This window comes from Rhinolophus sinicus, chromosome 15, assembly GCF_057876585.1.
Source record: "Rhinolophus sinicus isolate RSI-liver-muscle chromosome 15, RSI-T2T, whole genome shotgun sequence".
NCBI lineage: Eukaryota > Metazoa > Chordata > Mammalia > Chiroptera > Rhinolophidae > Rhinolophus > Rhinolophus sinicus.
The window spans coordinates 92,873,935-92,891,498 of NC_142515.1; the positions used below are offsets into that span (position 1 = coordinate 92,873,935).

The window sequence follows — 17,564 nt, forward strand, 5'->3', positions numbered from 1 at the left end:
TTTAATTACTGGACATAGGAAATAACGTTTCCAGATGGCTATAGTAGATAAAAAACAAAACAAAACATTTATTTATTCAACAAATATGCATTAAGAAACTACTGTAAGCGAGCACTATTCTAGGCACTGGAGACATATCAGGGGACAAAAGAGACAAAAATCACTAACTTAGCGAAATTTACATTCTAGCAATACCGTGTTTCCCCGAAAATAAGACCTGGTTTTACATTAATTTTTGCTCCAAAAGACACATTAGGGCGTATTTTCAAGGGATGTCTGATTTTTTCATGTACAACAATCTGCATTTATTCAAATACAGTCATGTCATCTCTTCCGGAACATCGTCATAACGTACTAAATGCGTCCGTCTGGCTGATGATCTTTACTGGGGCTTATTTTCGGGGTAGGTCTTATTTTCATGGAAACATGGTAACAACAACAAAAATAAAGTGCATAGTGTTAGAAGGAGCTAAGTGCCATAGAGATAAAAATGGGCATGATAAGGGAAATCGGGGTGGGAGAGTTCAAATTTAAACAAGGTGGTTAAGAATGTTTTTCCTGAGAAGACAAAATTTGGACAAAGATTTGAAAAAGGTGAGGGAGTAGGCCATGTGCATGTGTAGGGAAGGGTCTTCTGGACAGAGGCAGAAACCCTAAGAGATCCATCATAAGATTTATATATGGGTAATAGATCCAAATAAATATGTAGAGACATGACTACAAGTAAAACGTTGTCTTTCTGCTAGATCAAAACTCAAGCTGACCCAAAAGATATTATAAAAGGATTCAGATCCTTTATTAAAGGTACACATACTGGATATTAACTGCTACTGCTAAGCCATTTCTGCCATGTATGTAAAGAATATATAAAGAAAGGCAGATTGATAACTATGTCATTTAGGAAATAATGTATTGGCTTACAGATAATTCTCAAGATGTCTTAATTTAAATTTACCTACTCAGCTTCTTTTAGTAGTGAAACTATTCATTATTTCTCTTGTTGTTTAAACTAACTCAGGAACATTGGCTTAGTATGTTTGAAGAGAAGAATAAGGATTTGAATGTGAAAGTGACAGTACCCCTGCTTTGTTTTTGTTAAAACAAAATGATGGGTGTGGAAACAGCTGAGATACATGGAATGATAGACATACCAAGAGAGCACAGTGAGAATGCTTGAGAAAGATAAACATAAGAAGGAAAAAGTGAGGGAAAGATATACAAAGAGAAAAAGACACAGTCACAAAGAGAAATATGCACATACACACAAATATACGCACACACCATATATATACAGAGGGTGTCAAAAAAATGTACACACATTTTAAGAAAGGAAAAAGCTGTATTAAAATTACGCTGATAGTAACCACTTTGAGCACTTCCTGTAATTGCAGAAGTCAAACATGACTTGTATTCATTTTTTGTTAACAGTATATATTGAATATTACAATTATAATATAGTTTTTTCCTTTCTTATAATGTGTATACTTTTGTTTGGCACCGTTTGTGTGTGTGTGTGTGTGTGTGTGTGTGTGTGTGTGTGTGTGTGTAAAACAATAAATTTATATTGCTTTATAATTAGAAAAGTAAACTTTTTAAAACAAAAAAGACTAAGACAGACTTTCGTTTAGAGAGAGGTGTATATGGGTAGTCTTTCGTTATTGTTGTGTTTTAGGGAGCCATTCCCTCCATCCCCAAAATCACTGTGTATTCATCTCTTCTGTGACAAATTAATTTAAATTGGTGTCGTTTTCATAACTATACGAATATAGGAGGACATTTATCCTTAAATATTTGCCCTCTGGCTAGAATATTAAGTCTATAATTCAAATATGGTTGGACGAGGGGAAAGCACATGGGATATGTAATTCTTGACCTCAAAACTAGAAATTACTTTAAATCATCTAATTATTCAGTCCGTCTCTGCAACCCAGGTCCACAGTTACACGTGCGTAACATGCTGGAAACAACTGGCTAAAGACTTCTAGAGTGGGAGGGAAGACATTGAAGTGTTCTACCAGGAAACTCTCATTTCCTATCCTCTTTTCCTCTCTTCCACTCTCAGTTTCACTGCTTCTCTTTTTCCTCCTGGCATTGCTCCAAACTCAGATTTGCTCAAATGATCTACATATTTCAGACATTTTTCCGTGAACTTCTTTCCACACTACAACTCTGTCTCAACAAGAAACTCGAAGGCCACAAGTGTCAGCTTAACTAGAAATCTAACCGAGATCTTGAAGTCCATGTACCTTGACGTACAGGATTGCACAAATCTTAGCCATTCCTGGGATGAGGAAAGCCTTCCCTCCACATTCCTTAATTCGCACTTGAAAGGAGGTCCTTTTAAGCAGAAAGAGCAAAGCCTGTGCCCTTTGAACCTTTGGAATGTTTCCAGTTAGGTGTGGTCCCTACTTAGGTAACTGGGTGGGGAAAAGCAAAGTACAGGTGCCCAAATCTTGTTGTGTCGGTCGGTCTGAGTTTGGGATTTGTGGTATTCTGTTTTTTTTTTCTCCTTCAGGGGAGTTTCGTTGCTTGCATGATTGCCATCCTGCGGCAAATGGACGACAGCCACTACACCGTCTATGTCAGCACTTTCAAAACCAGACAAGACATCATTGTAAGTTGTTTTCGTTGGGTCCTGGTAACCTTAAGAATGATGCTATGTAGCAAAACAACAAGCAAAACTGAGCATCGTGAGTCCAGGGATCTCTCCCTGTCCACCTCCAGTACCGTGTGGCTGTCCACAAATGATGATGGAAAGGAAGGTGTTGATTTGATTCTTATTTTCCCTCTGGGATAAGATTGGAAGAAGAGTACCATATTTATGCCAACGGGTCCTCACTCAACTCCCCGAGTCTCTTGGATGTAGAGAGGCCTTATTTAGAAACATTTGGGAGATCTTTTTTGCTCTCAGAAGCAGATAGTGTCTGATTTTCTAGGACTATACTTACTCATACCACGGCAAGGATTTTGAGGCAGAGGTGTGCAAAGTCTTCTAAGATATGGTGGAAGTCACCATTTTCAGTATTCCTTGGGAAGGGCGACAAGAGAGATGATACCTGCCCCTTATAAAGTTTGCAAGTTATCTTCAGCTGAAAATACAGAGGGTGCCAAAAAAATGTATACACATTTTAAGAAAGGAAAACACTGTATTAGAATGGTAACACTCAATACATACCGACAGCAAAAGGTGAATACAAGTCACGTTTAACTTCTGCAATTGCAAGAGGTGCTCAAAGTGGTTACCATCAGTGTAATTTTAATACAGTTTTGTTTTTCCTTTCTTAAAAGGGAAGTTGTACTAAATTCATTTTAAGAAAGGAAAACACTGGCACCCTCTGTATCCAGTTCTCGTTTGTTTTAAAGAAGAAAATCGTTCTCAGCAATACTACTAAGCCTACAACCGAAGGTTGCCTGAGAGGCTAGGTTAGGCCTCTGGCTGCTCCCCAGGACCTTTCCCTTGAGGAAATGTTTAGTGGCTGTTAAAACATCATTGAAGGTGTCATCTTATCTTGTAAAGCAGTGGGCTGGACGTGGAGCCGGATTAGCAATTTGATGCCGTGTTGCACCAGCCTTTGCTCTCGGTAACTTCCCATCATCCGTGCATATTGCAGTCATCTTTATGCTCTAGATTTTCCACTTGCTTTCTGTCTTATACTGATAGTCTATGACCAGTACACCCAAGGATATCCAGCTCCTTTCCTGCCAGTCGCCCTCCTTTCTAGGAGGTCCTGTGATAGCAAAATGCACAAGGAATTGGAGAGAAAGTGCTATTTATTATTATTACTGTTAGTAGGAGTAGTGCTCATACTTGGTCCATGGGTGAACTCTCAAAATGCTGTAGTGGACCACGTGGCTTAATCTGGAGGCCTGCCTGAGCCTCCCAGAGGCCATGCTCTCACAGGCAGCAGGGCACAGGAACCCAGAGACGATGGAGGTGTGCCTGCCGAGACCAGTGCTAGAGAAGTGAAGAGAGGAGGGGGAGAGAGAGAAGCTGAAGGTAGCAGGGTTTCTCCTCCATAGGCAGATGGTTTAGTGGGTTGAAGAGCACAGGATTTTGAATACTCAGATCTGGGTTGGAATTCTGGCTCTTTCACTCCCTTCTGTGAAATTTTGGGCAAATTTCACCTCACTAAACTTCAGTTCCCTCATCTGTAAGACAGTATCTATCTTGAGGGTTAATGTGAATGGATATAGATTGAATCGATGCACGGAAAATGCCTAACTTTGTGCTTGGCATGTAGTTAATGCCTATGAAGACCAGCTATTTATAATAACAACTTTATTGTCGTATAAGATAAAATTAATATAAAAGTAGTTTTGTGACTTTTTTTTCCCAAATTTCTTTCATCAAGCAGGTAGAATAAGGGAAGTTATACTAAATTCAATCTACTGATAATTTGTCTCCATTCAGTTAGCAAAAAAACAGGTTGAACTCCTGTTTCCCAGAACAATGGTGAGCTCTTCCCCCTGTATTATCTAATTAAAAAGGGTTGTTATCCCAATGAGGGAGCTGTAGTCATCACAACTGTAGTGTATACAGCAAGGCCTTTTGACTTGCAGTAGATTGGCCTCTCCCTGCCTCCTGAACAGATCACTTGAGAGACTTTGTGAAGTGGTAGAAAAGGAGGCCTGGGATTATCTGTGATGAGTGGCTTTTATTATGGGTGTCGAGTCAGCCTCAGAAGTGGATAACTGGCATCTATTATTTAATCCTTGCTTCACAAACCACAGATTCTTGTGGATTGGAGAGAAAACCTTAATAGAATAGTAAATAAATCGGTCAACGCCCTTCATATATGCATGATGAAAAATTGGAAAACTCACACACGATGTCTGTGGTGTCAGAATTGAGTATAGAAAAGTCTGACTCTCCATGTAAGAGCGGGAAGAGTTGAGGGCAGAGTGGACTTTAGAGCCCAAGTCCTCTCATCCCTGTGCTGTTTGGCACCCAAAGTGCAGGAAGTTGACTGACTTGCCCTGCGTCTCGAAGGAATAGCATTAGAAATAGAACCCAGGCCTCCCGACTCCCAAGGCCGGTGTTCTTTCTGCTAAAAGGTATCCTTCTTATGAACTGTGTGGTTTTAGTGCTAGAAAAATTGGACTGGATTTTCATTTCAGAAATCCAAGTGGAAAATGTCTAAATTTAACTAACTAATAAATAAGAAAGCTTTAAAAGCTTTTTAGCTTTGGCATTTTAGTCCGATTGTTCTATTTCTGAGTTACTTTTTACTCATAGCCCCCTCTTAAGTAGAATAGCTGTTTTTCCTATACTGGACTTTCGTTATTAGTTGTTACAGTCGTGATCTACTGCTAGAATCTCTTTTGAAGGTCCATGTAGGACCCTTCTCCCAAGCTACACATGGTTTTATTCCTGGAATAGGAAGAATCATGATTTTGCTTCTTATTTATAGCTATTTTTGTTCTGTTCTAATAGTAAGAAATGGGCTCAGAGTTATTAGAAGTGTCAGTTTGCTCACAGTTGCTGGTGAATTCATTTTAAGGGCAGTAGATCAATTTAGGCAACGCTGGACAGCTGAGAACTAAAGATATGGCTCTAAACTTGGGGTCCAGAGCCCCAAGTTTTCTTCCCAGTTCTCCTGCTTCCTAATTTTTAGGACCTTAAGCAAGCTGGTTTAATTTTTCACAGCCTCAGTTTTATCATTTGTAAAATGTGGACAATTTTTTCATCCTGTGTTTCTCATCAGAGTATATGATGTAAAATTCAAATTGTATGATAGCTCTAAAGATGCTTTGTTATCCCTGAAACCGTATTAAAAAGCTAGGCTGCTATTTTGTTCTGAAGTTGTGTTCCTTTTTGTCTTTATGCTGGGGGAAAGGCTTATGAAACGTCACCCAGTTTTTCTCCAGCCATTCCTCCTTTATTCTCTGCAGGACTTCCTCATGGAAACTTTTATCATGTTTAAGGATCTGATTGGAAAGAATGTCTATGCCAGAGACTGGATGGTCATGAATATGACTCAGAGCAGGTAAGACTGCCTGTGGCAGGCCCTGAAGCATTGGACTCTGAATACAACTGACCCTTGAGCAGCGCGGGTTGAACTGCACAGATCCCATATATGTGATTTTTTTTTCAATAAATACACTAAATGTATTTTCTCTTCCTTATGATTTTCTTTTTTTTCTTTGTTTCTTTTCTTAATTTTTAAGTTTTTATTTTTTATTGGGGAATATTGGGGAAAAGTATGTTTCTCCAGGGCCCATCAGCTCCAAGTCATTATCCTTCAGTCAAGTTGTAGAGGGCACAGCTCAGTTCCAAGTACAGTCATCATTTTCAATCTTAGTTGCAGGGGGCATAGCCCACCATCCCATGTGGGAATTGAACTGGCAACCTTGTTATTGAGAGCTTGCGCTCTAACCAACTGAGCCATCTGGCCACCCATAATTTAAGCATTATTAACTCTACATAGTCCTGATTAGAAAAACTCTTCCCACCTCTGTACAGATTAGAGAAAAAACTCGCATCAGAAATCCTAGACTTTAAAACAGAGGCGTCATGGTAGAGTATAAAGAGCCCTGGTCTGAGGCTCAAGAGATCTGGCTTGTCAGCTCTACCTTCAGCTGGCTAAATTGTGATGCAGCCTTGCATGGTGCTTGTAGTCAGTTCTAGAAACTGACCCAACCTTCAGTACCCTCTGCAGACTGCTCTGTCATTGGTCTCTAATGACCTTGGTAGATCTAAAGGTTATATGCTGCCAAGTCCAGGTTTGCTTTGCTTTGGTTTTTAACCTAGATGGAAAGTGTTTCAATGGGCTTGAGGTCGCCTTCTTTATCCAGTGTTTTCCTCCTCCAGGGTTTTCCTCCGTGCTATAAATCAGTTTGCTGAGGTTCTCACAAAGTGCTTCATGGATAAGTCAAGCTTTGAACTTCAGGTAAGCATGCTACTCACCTAGGAGTTCCTTGAATTCTCAGCCAAAGTAAGAGAACTCGTTCATTTTGGAAAACATCACCTCAGATTTCATCATTTTAAAATAGAAAAAAGTTTTCTTGTCTTTTCTCCTTTCACAAAGCACACAGTTTCATCACTCTGTCCTCTAAACACAGTCAAATCGGGTTTTTTTCTTCTTTCTGTAGAATTCACACGTGTAAAAAAAAAAAAAACACGTAAAAATAACTAATAGTAGAAAATGTAACTGGAAAAAAAAAAAAGAACATTGAAAGAGGAATTGTCCTCCTTTCCTCTGTTGACATAACCCAAATAACATACACATATGTGCTTGCAGACGGTCACACAGATATTCCTCTACCTACAAATGGTTTAGTTTCTAAAAAGCGGGTCATATACATTGCTTGAAAGTCCAAAGCGATAACCAAACAGGTGACCACTAGCTCCATCTTCATTCATTCATTCATCTGACAAATATTAGAGCATTTATATGCACAGGCCCTGGTGAAGGTACCCAAGTCCCTGCCGTCATGGAGCTTGTGTTCCAGCGTATGTGATGTGCTTTGCTGTATCATGTGCTTTTGTTTGTATCTATAGAAATTTAAAAGTGGAGAGTCGTAAGTAGAGGAGATTATATATACATATATGCATATACATGTAAATGTGTATGTACACATGTGTATATATGTATATGTGTATGCACCTATGTATATTGGTATATATTAATATGTATATGCCAAAATGGAATCGACTTGTGCATTTCTTTGGTAACCTCTTACTCTATTGACTTTTTCTGTGACCTTCTCAATGATATTTAATATTTTCACAATATTTGTAATGACTGCATACAGTCCATTGTGTGGCTGGGCCATGATTTATTTACCTAAATTCTTACGAACATTTAGGTTGTTTCCATTTTCTGTTAGGCTAAGTAGCACTGTGAGGGCCTTCATTGGTTTAAATATTTTTAAATACCCATGATTTATTTTGCCAGGATAAAGTCCCAAAATACTCACTGGTTCAAACATTTGGCATAATTTTAGGACTTTGGATACATATTGCCAAACTACTTACTATAAATAGGTACACTTCTTGGCAGCAGTGTGCCTTTATCCCAGGAGTAAAGACAAATATAATAGTTTGGATTTTTTTTTTTTTTAAAGCTTAATACTAAGTGCTAAAACTTTCAGGGCTGAATAATTGAAACACAAGAAAGAAAAAGAAGTCTTGTGGATTTTATTTTGTTTTTTTCATTAATTCTTGGCAAGTGGCTTTCTATCATGTGGCACTGTTTTACAATGACTCTTATTAATGTTATTTTCCATTTTTTTTCACCCACACGATTAATTTTGAACAGCTCTGGAACAATTACTTCCATTTGGCAGTAGCATTTCTCACCCACGAGTCCCTTCAGCTTGAAACCTTCTCTCAAGCCAAGCGCAGCAAAATTGTAAAAAAGTAAGTGTCCTCTTAAACTTGCTTAAGATTGGGTAGGTGATTTTTCCATTTCTCTTCAGTGCAGGATTTGGGGTATCGTAGAAATTACCATTCACTGGCTACCATGTTCTTAGTGAGATACGTCTTATAATTAATTACATAATAGACTTCAAATTTCCCCAGATTCCTCTCTTTTCTCAAGGTCTCATCTCCCATCGCATTTTTTTTTTTTTTTTATAGAATCTGTAAGTGCAGAGGCCCTGAAGCTGGCCAGTCCTCCCGCCTCTGAGTAGCTGCGCCTCTGCTGGCAGCTTGTCCAAATTATAGGCTCACTGCCTCCTTCTCACTCGTGCTTCCCAAAGTAGGCTTCTCTGGCGCCATCGCCATACCTCTCAGTGTTCAACAGAGAAGCCATGTCTAACACATCACCTAAATAGGCTTTCCAGATTCCTGGCTCGGAATTCAAAATGGACTAATGTGCAAGAGTGATGAGGGCTGTAGGGAAGCTTCTCATTGCTTTCATCTCAGGTCTGTTTTAGAGTTCACTGAGAGCCCGAAACCAATCGTCTAGCATCCTTCTATCTCTCATTCCGCCCCAAAACACTGAGATTGGTGGCTAAGAGATTGTGATTTAGTGATTGTGTTTTCAAAGATAAAAGTAAAACCTGTATTATAAATGTCTTTGTGGGGTGGGCACCGAAAGGTAGTTGATTTTTAAGGTGGAGACCTTAGTCTCGCTGTTGAGATGATCTTAAATGATATAATTTCTTTCAAGGATGGATTTGATTTTGGTTGAACACTCATAAGTGAAGTTAGTTAACACCAAGTCTGATAAATAAAGTGGTAAATTAGGATTAATGATTCTGGTTTTGTTCAAAGCAAAGTGTGCCTAAATACAATCCATGTAAAAATATATACATGCATGAGGACAGAGTATATATATACCTTTGGAAATAACATTTATATATATTACGCTTATAGAAATGTGAATGTACTTTTTTTTTTTGAGATTTCTCTTATTTTTAGTAGTAGTAGCATCAACAGTAGTATTAATAATCAACAGGAATTGTTATTTATTGTCTATTATGTTCCAGACATTGACCATATAGGCTTAGTGAATTAATCAGAAAATGGTTAGGTATTTTTATTAAAATGGAATAGTAAGAGAAAAATTTAAATATGATTTTTATACTAGCATCTGAAGGCATTTCCAAAGGAGGAATTTTAAAAAGACATGTTTGGCACAATAGTAGCGTGAATGGAAAATGTAGAACCATGGTTGTAGGATGAGTTATAGGTCCATATTAGAGTTCCCTGAAAACATTTGCTGTGACCCACCGAATTTCCATTTTTCCAAGCCCCAGCCTCTGATCTGGTGTGTGGTGTGGGGTAGCCCCAGCCATATGTCTTCTTTAAGAGATTTCCAGATCATTCTTAGTTACCTCCACCCTAGAGTCTGTCAATGTTTCTCAACTTTCCTTTTTTCGTTATCAACTCTTATAAGGAAACTTTTGAGAAATCGTTTTTCTCATCATACCCCCTATGAAATATTAGTACCACAAATATATCTGTTTATGTATATATGTACTTTATACAAAAAAGCAAAAGCTTCTTTTTTTTGTTTTGGCTGCTTAGGACCAATTTTCACCCTTTTGGAGACAATATTCCCGCCCCCACATTGAGAATGTATGTCCAGAGCTCCCCAGTGTGATGTGGATAAGGGCTACTCAAATATAAGTATAGAAAGTCAGCATGTTTGTTAGACATCAGTCACATTATTTTGTCAATCATACCCCATTTATCATCCTTTTCAGTAGTCTTTGTTTTTATTTCTTTGCTTAACAGCAAGTGGAGTGTTTCTCACTCTTCTCCCTTCCATGCGTTTGTCAGTCTGATCTTCTCAGTTATTCTTCAGCATTTGCACTTGGCCTGCCTCCTGCTGTTGCAGTTCTCTCTCCTCTGGGGGGGTCCGTTCTCTTTGATGGCTTGGTGTAGTTATGGACCTTATCTCTTCAAGTCACCTTGCCTCAAAACCTGACTTAAATGTCACCTAGAGGAACACAGGCTATTTTTATTTCCCATGTCACTGTATTACATGTACTCGTTTCCACTGTAAATCTTTCTCTTGGTTTATGATTTTCTTTTTAGATATGGGGACATGAGAAAAGAAATCGGCTTTCGGATCCGGGACATGTGGTATAACCTGGGTGAGTGTATGAACTTGGACAAGCCCACATACAACTCCTGTGCGATAAGCATCCCATGATGAATTCTTTTTCATTTTCATTCCAGGAACCCTGAGATGTACTTGTCTGTGTGTGTGGATGTGAACGTTCACTTGTAGGTCTCTTGTTGGTGACATCCACATGTTATCAGAATACAATATTTAGTCACTCACTTCTAAATTGAGTTGATTTACCCACCTAAACATTTTCTTTTCTTGTGGGCCCTGTGGAGGAAGACTGTAACCCTTTACTTCCAGTGAAATTATTTTGTAATATTTTTCTTACTTTCATTTCAGGTCCCCACAAAATCAAATTCATCCCGTCTATGGTGGGTCCCATTCTGGAGGTCACATTGACCCCTGAAGTAGAGCTTCGGAAAGCCACCATCCCTATTTTTTTTGATATGATGCAGTGCGAGCTCAATTTCAGTGGAAATGGCAATTTCCATATGGTAAGAGCTTATAGACCTATATAATCTTACTCATGCCCATATAGTCAGTTCTTGTTTATTTTCTTTCTATATAGAGAAGTCTTAGCCTGAATTATACAAATCAAAGTTGATATAAAAACATTTATTTTTTTACATTTCATTTTGTAAAGCAATTAGAGATAGAAGCAGGTATTTCAACCCAGGACTAAGAAGCAATCTTTTTGCCACATGTGTTTCCTAAAGCAGCTTTCTATCTCTGGATGATTAAAATTTGACTTCATGTATTTGAATCCTATCTATTGCAATATAGCTGAGAGACTAAGACAGTGGATCAAGGGAATGATGCAGAGGTCTCTAGTTTAGAGACCTCAGTTTGCCTGTTAATGTTTTTTCTGTTTCACTGTCCTTACAGTGTATTAATATTGAATTTTTGCAGTTTTAAAGCTCTGCAAAATCAGAAATAAAGCAATCCCATTGCCAAGACTCAGACAAGAACCAAAAATAGAAAATTAGAATCATGAAGCTACTTTATATGCATAGTTGTAATAAGAAAATAATGTTTGGGGTAATTTTTTTTTTCTGCAAATGTCAAGCAAAGGACAAAGTAACATGAGACTGCTTTAGAAAACTTTGACACGTCCTTGGTATGCTCTTAATAGATGATGTGAAGTGTGGTCTTCCTCTATGTATGTTGAAAATAATTCACAATTTAATAAAGGGATGAGGCCAAATTTGGGCAGGTTGGCCGGGTGTCTCTCGTATCCTCTTCTAAGGATATGGCGTTCTCCTGTGAAACTGTAACTCTGCTTTCAGTTTGAGGATGAGTTGATCACCAAGCTGGACCAAGAAGTAGAAGGGGGCAGAGGAGATGAACAGTACAAGGTCCTTCTGGAAAAACTGTGAGTATTTCAGAAACAAAACCTCAAGTTGATGGCACCATTTAGTGATGGAGAAAAACAGTCTCCTACTGCTCTGACAGACCCTTTGAGTAGTCACAGAATCACCAGGGTCATCACTACGAAGGGTGGTCAGTGGGGTCAGTGGAGTGTACACCATCCACTGCTGACATTTGTTTATCTGATGTGAATCAAATGTTTTTGCTGGCCTCCCCGGCCACTAAGAACAGACCAGAGGGAGGGAGGGAGAGATGTACAAAGCAGCAGCATTTTGCCCAGTGTTTGAATTGATGACCTTCACTCAAAGTGCTAGTACCTCTAATTATGGCTTCAAAGCAATAATTTAAAGGATAAGGGGAAAAGCGTTTCAAGGTCCATTTTACATTTTAAAATACCTTATGTCCTCTAAATGACCACTAAGAACTCTAATGGTATCTCCAGCTTTGTTGGTCTTTTCACTCCCTTCCCTCCCCCCACCCCCAAGCTACCATTCATTCCCTCTGTGCTCACATTACCACCCCTACACCCCACCCACACCCCCACAGACCCTCACCCATCATGTACTGTCCCTCTTAATTTCCCTTTGCACATATGGAATTAGAGAAAGAGCAGTTAAAACACTTGCATGTTGGAATTAGAGAGAGATCGAGCTTCAAATCCTGTTTCCTCCACCGTCTAGGAGTTTGACTTTGGACAGGTGACTTAACCTATCCAACACCTCATTTTTTTTTTCCATTTACAATAGTAGGATCTATATTTTGGTTTTGTGGTGAGGATGAATTAAGATGATGCATTCTCATACCGTATTTCCCCGAAAATAAGACTGGGTCTTATATTAATTTTTGCTCTACAAGATGCATTAGGGCTTATGTTCAGGGGATGTCATCCTGAAAAATCATGCTAGGGCTTATTTTCCAGTTAGGTCTTATTTTCAGGGAAACATGGTAATGTCTGTTACGGAGTTGATGCTGAGTAAATGTTGGCTGCTCTGGTGTTTGTGCTGGTTACTATTATTAGTAGTATCTTCAAATCCTCCCATCCTCCAGGCTGTAACTACTCTAGACAGTTCATTTCTGTGTTCTCTGAGCTTTTATGATGTTGACCAATTATGTTACCTGTTGATTGGGTGTGTGCCTGGGTCGTTCCGTTATTCACCTGTTTAGAGGGAGTGTTGTGCCCAGACTCTGCTTGTGCCCAGACAGGGCTCCCCACTTCGTTTTTCTTTTTTTTAAGATTTTTTTTTTAAGGAACTAGAGTACTGGGTACTCAGAAATTAATTGATAACTCATCTGTATTTTCAAGAACAAGATGTCTTTCTTATTTTTAATGGATGATAAGACTTGATCTTTTTATCCTATTTCCACTTAGTCTACCTGTGGAAACAGGCTTCAAACCTCCTAATTTATCACTTTTGCGATTCTCATCTCATATAGGTGTTCATGGAGAAATTGCCCACACGTACAAACACACACAATATTTACAAATATTAAAAGATTCATTTTTTAAAACTCCTACGGCTGACTTTTCACATAAAGATCTTACATTGTTTTCTTCATTCTTCCTGGATCACTAACTCAGAAAAATATGAGGCACAAACCTCTAATGCCCAAGAATAATTCTGGAGTCTGAATTAACTCTTTGAACCCATTTCTCTCTCTCTCTCTCTCTCTCTCTCTCTTTTTCTTGTTCTCCAATTTTTCTTCTAATTGTCTAATCTTAGAAGCCCCTATTGAAATTTTGCTATATTTGGATCCAAAGAAAGAGGATTTAGACCAAAACTTTAGCTTCAATCTTATTTACAATTCTGGATTTTTTCCCCTGAAAATAACCACTTTTATCTGAAGAGCCTCATGTCTGGATGTATGCTTGATTCCTAGGCTCCTGTAGGTGGGGCATTGCTGCAAGGCTTTCCAGAATGCCCACCAGATGCTCTAAAGTGGTAGGCTTTGGGGAGAATAAAAACATAGAAAAGATGATCTCTTTCAACCTGAGGAGAGTGATCAGATGCATACACAAACCTTTGGGCAAAGGTTCCGGTTTCTATTATATTTACCAAAAAAATACAAATAGAAGTTCAAAGAAGGGCCTTGGTGGTCTGGGATTGTAGGTGATGAGGTGATGGTGGGACTTGAGCTAAAGCTCCACAGGAAACACAGAACCTGGGTAACTGTCTTGAGTGAAGGGTGAGTGTCTCCTCACCACCTGCTCCTAGGACCCTGGACAGTGCTCATGAGTGGTGCTGGAATGACAGCCTGAGACATGGGCATTTGTCTCTACTCCCACCCTCCCAGGCTCCTAGAACATTGCCGGAAACATAAATACCTCTCCAGCTCTGGAGAAGTGTTCGCGCTCCTGGTCAGCAGCCTCTTAGAGAATCTGCTGGACTACAGAACCATCGTCATGCATGACGAGAGCAAGGAAAACCGGATGAGCTGCACTGTGAATGTGCTGGTATGTGCCAGGCCCCTGGGATGGCGGGAGGGCACTGCCAGGCCACCCATGCACCCAAGAACTCCGCTCTGAGTAGATCTCCCAGACACAAAGGGACCCTGGGGCCACGTTTATGAAGTCTGTCCTGCTGAGTCTAATTGAAACGGCCAACTCAGCGTTGGACTTACAGTTATCAACAGCTACAGACGTTGAGGATAAAATTGGAAACAGGGATGGAAAATGCTACATAAGCTCTTAACTCTCTTTCTGAAGGTCAACCCCCCCACCCCCCCCGCACACACACCTGTTTCTCTGTCTTGTTTACATGCAGTTGCTTTCTTGTTGGAATTATTAGGCACAGATGAACATGCATGAGAAACACTATATCTTGAGTGGAGCAATAGTGCCTGAAATCATCATGGCGGTGGAACTCCTCGGTCCTGCCTTTCCCTAGACATATGTTACTGGGACCACAGACCTCAGAGGTGTAGGCTGCCATATATTCCTCTGCTTATATAAACCAAGAACCCACCACCCCTGATTCCCTGAGACATCAGAGCATCAGGTGACTCGAGTATAAGCCGGCTACCTATTCTTTTGAAGGTTCCCCTCACTTGGCTCAGAAGCATGGTCCTAAAAAATTCTTCAACTTATCTTCTTTATAAACCATCATTTCCTTTCTTTGTGGCAGTATTTGTGAAAGGAACATGATAAACTCTTTGGAGAAGTGACAGTGTTGAAAGCAAAAGTAGCTATTTGTCCATGTTCGTGGCAAACTAGTCTATAACTCTTGGTTTACATTGGTATTTTGTGATCTTTTTCTTTTGTAGAATTTCTATAAAGAAAAGAAGAGAGAGGACATATACATAAGGTAAGCTGAAGGGAATTTCTGCTTTTGCTGTTTTTGTCATAGCTTTATTATTTATTCCTTCAATCAACACATGCTAAGCCCCATCACCATGCTTGCTGTTTGAGGGACACCAAAAAGTACGTGATATGCCCCTCTCCCCCTAAAAGGGTAAACTCTTTAGGCAGATCCACAAATAAGTACAATACGAGGGAGGGCATAGGGAGGACCAGGTCGGGATTCCAGGAAAGGATCTGAAAGACGCTGGCTCAGGCAATCAGGAAAAGCTGCACTGGGAGAGGCATAAAAATTGACCTTCTGCCAAGGAGTGTTTGGGGTCCAGCAAGCCCTGAACATGGAGCACATTGGACCCAAACGCTATGCCTTTTCTTGGGGAGAGATTCCCTATCTCTTATTTGCTCCCCAAAGGGGTCCATGACATAAAAAATGCAATAAGTAAACACCAGTGCCTTCCACGGAGAGTATAAAGTGGGGTAGATGAACTAGGAAGGGCACACAGGCAGGAAGCGGCACCAAGGGTTAAAGCAGTGGGAAGACAGGACGTAAGGGATTCCTTTGCCTGAGAGAAAAGAGTAAGGGGAGAAAAGATGGGCGCTGTGGAATGGGCTGAATGCTAGATTAACTCCTGAGCGGCAAAATGCCTCCCTTCTCCCCTTCTTACCAGATACTTATACAAACTGCGGGATTTGCACCGAGACTGTGAGAACTACACGGAAGCTGCCTACACGCTACTCTTACATGCTGAACTTCTGCAGGTAAGGGCTGCGCATTTCCACAGGATGGAAGACAAAATGCAGTGTGTCAACTGCCTAGTCCATTGGGGCCAAAGCCAGCACGCTTCCTGATTTTGGTTGGAAAGATCCTTATTCAAGGGAGATCCTTTCACCCAAGAATGTTTTTATACCTTCTCAGTAGGCACAGCTAATTTTCAGATCAAGGTTGGGAAAATGTCACTTATCATTTATTTGAAAACGCTTAGGAGACAGAGTACAAGTTATAGGCCCCTAATGATTGACACTAATTGAAGAAACAGACACCCATCAATTAATATATGTAAAACAATTGGTAAAACTGCAGAGACATGAGTTGTAAATGAATGTAGTACCATAGAAGTAGGTTCCTATTAATACTTTTGCAGTCGATAAAATTGTGTTGTGCTGTGGATATAAATACATCTGTACATCATGCATCCCAAATAATTAATTCTGGCTCTGATCACTCCTCCAACTTCAGATAAACTGTTCTTTCAGCATCAATCTTGGAATGACTAATAGTATAAACTTAGCATGTCAGTAACGGAAGCTGTACTGTCCCACTATTCTTCTTGATCCATTCCTTCCACTCCTTTCTTTCCGTTTCACTAAAGGGCACCACCAATCTACCCAGTTGCTCAGGCAAGTACCTGCCACCATCTTTTGTTCACCACCTACCACATTCTCTGCCAGCATGAATCATGGACCCTCTGCCCAAAACTCTCCTTAAGCTATCTATTTTTCCTTTTCAAAAAAAAAAAAAAAAAAAATTGACATATAATTGAAATATAACAAACACTGTGTAAGTTTAAAGTGTACAGGTGTTGATTTGATCCATGTGGTACCCACGTATGTTTGCTATATTTGTATAGTGCAATATATTGCAATATCACCAGGGCTTTAGCTAACAGCTCTATTAGGTCACCTAGTTATAATTTCTTTTTTTGTGGTGGAAACAAGTAAGATCCGGTCTCTTAGCAACTTAGAAGTTTATAATACAGTGTTGTTCCCTATAATCACTATGCTGTGCATCAGGTCTCCAGGACATATTTATTTACTGGCTACAAGTTTGTACCCCTTAACAGTGTCTCCCCAATTTCCCCACCCCCCTACCCCTGGTAACCACTAGTCTAATGCTCTGTTTGGAGTTTGGCCTTTTTTTTTATTTCACATCTAAGTGAAATCGTAGAGTATTTGTCTTTGTCTGACTTATTTCACTTAGCATAATACCCGCTAAGTCCATCCATGGTGTTACAAATGGCAGGATTTCTCTTTTTTATTGCTGAATATTCCAGTGTGTGTGTGTGTGTGTGTGTGTGTGTGTGTGTGTGTGTGACATCTTTATCCATTCATCCCTTGATGGACACTTATTTCCACATCTTGGCTATTGTGACTAACACTGTGATAGACATGGGAGTGGGGCCATCTCTTTCATATCCTGCTTTCATTTCCTTTCTAACCACTTTATCTCGCTGGCTGCCATCCTGGTCCGAGCTACCATTGTCTCTCCCCAAAGCGTTATAGTAGCCTCCTGTTACATCTCCCTGCCTCCATTCTTGCCCCTAGCTATTCATTTTCTTGTATAAATTAGTTTTTATTTTATGCTATAATAGTATGTGCAT

General features: G+C 39.7%; 1 protein-coding gene across 1 annotated transcript in view; it reads left to right on the forward strand.

Annotated features, from left to right (window-relative positions):
- Window positions 1–17,564, forward strand: part of DOCK5 (dedicator of cytokinesis 5) — a 189,167-nt gene that overhangs the window by 139,697 nt on the left and 31,906 nt on the right. The window contains exons 28-37 of the mRNA XM_019714857.3: window positions 2,516–2,614; window positions 5,893–5,987; window positions 6,812–6,890; window positions 8,262–8,362; window positions 10,490–10,548; window positions 10,863–11,017; window positions 11,810–11,895; window positions 14,184–14,343; window positions 15,153–15,193; window positions 15,855–15,945. Of these exons, the coding sequence (XP_019570416.3) occupies window positions 2,516–2,614; window positions 5,893–5,987; window positions 6,812–6,890; window positions 8,262–8,362; window positions 10,490–10,548; window positions 10,863–11,017; window positions 11,810–11,895; window positions 14,184–14,343; window positions 15,153–15,193; window positions 15,855–15,945 (966 nt within the window). The remainder of the gene's footprint in view (window positions 1–2,515; window positions 2,615–5,892; window positions 5,988–6,811; window positions 6,891–8,261; window positions 8,363–10,489; window positions 10,549–10,862; window positions 11,018–11,809; window positions 11,896–14,183; window positions 14,344–15,152; window positions 15,194–15,854; window positions 15,946–17,564) is intronic.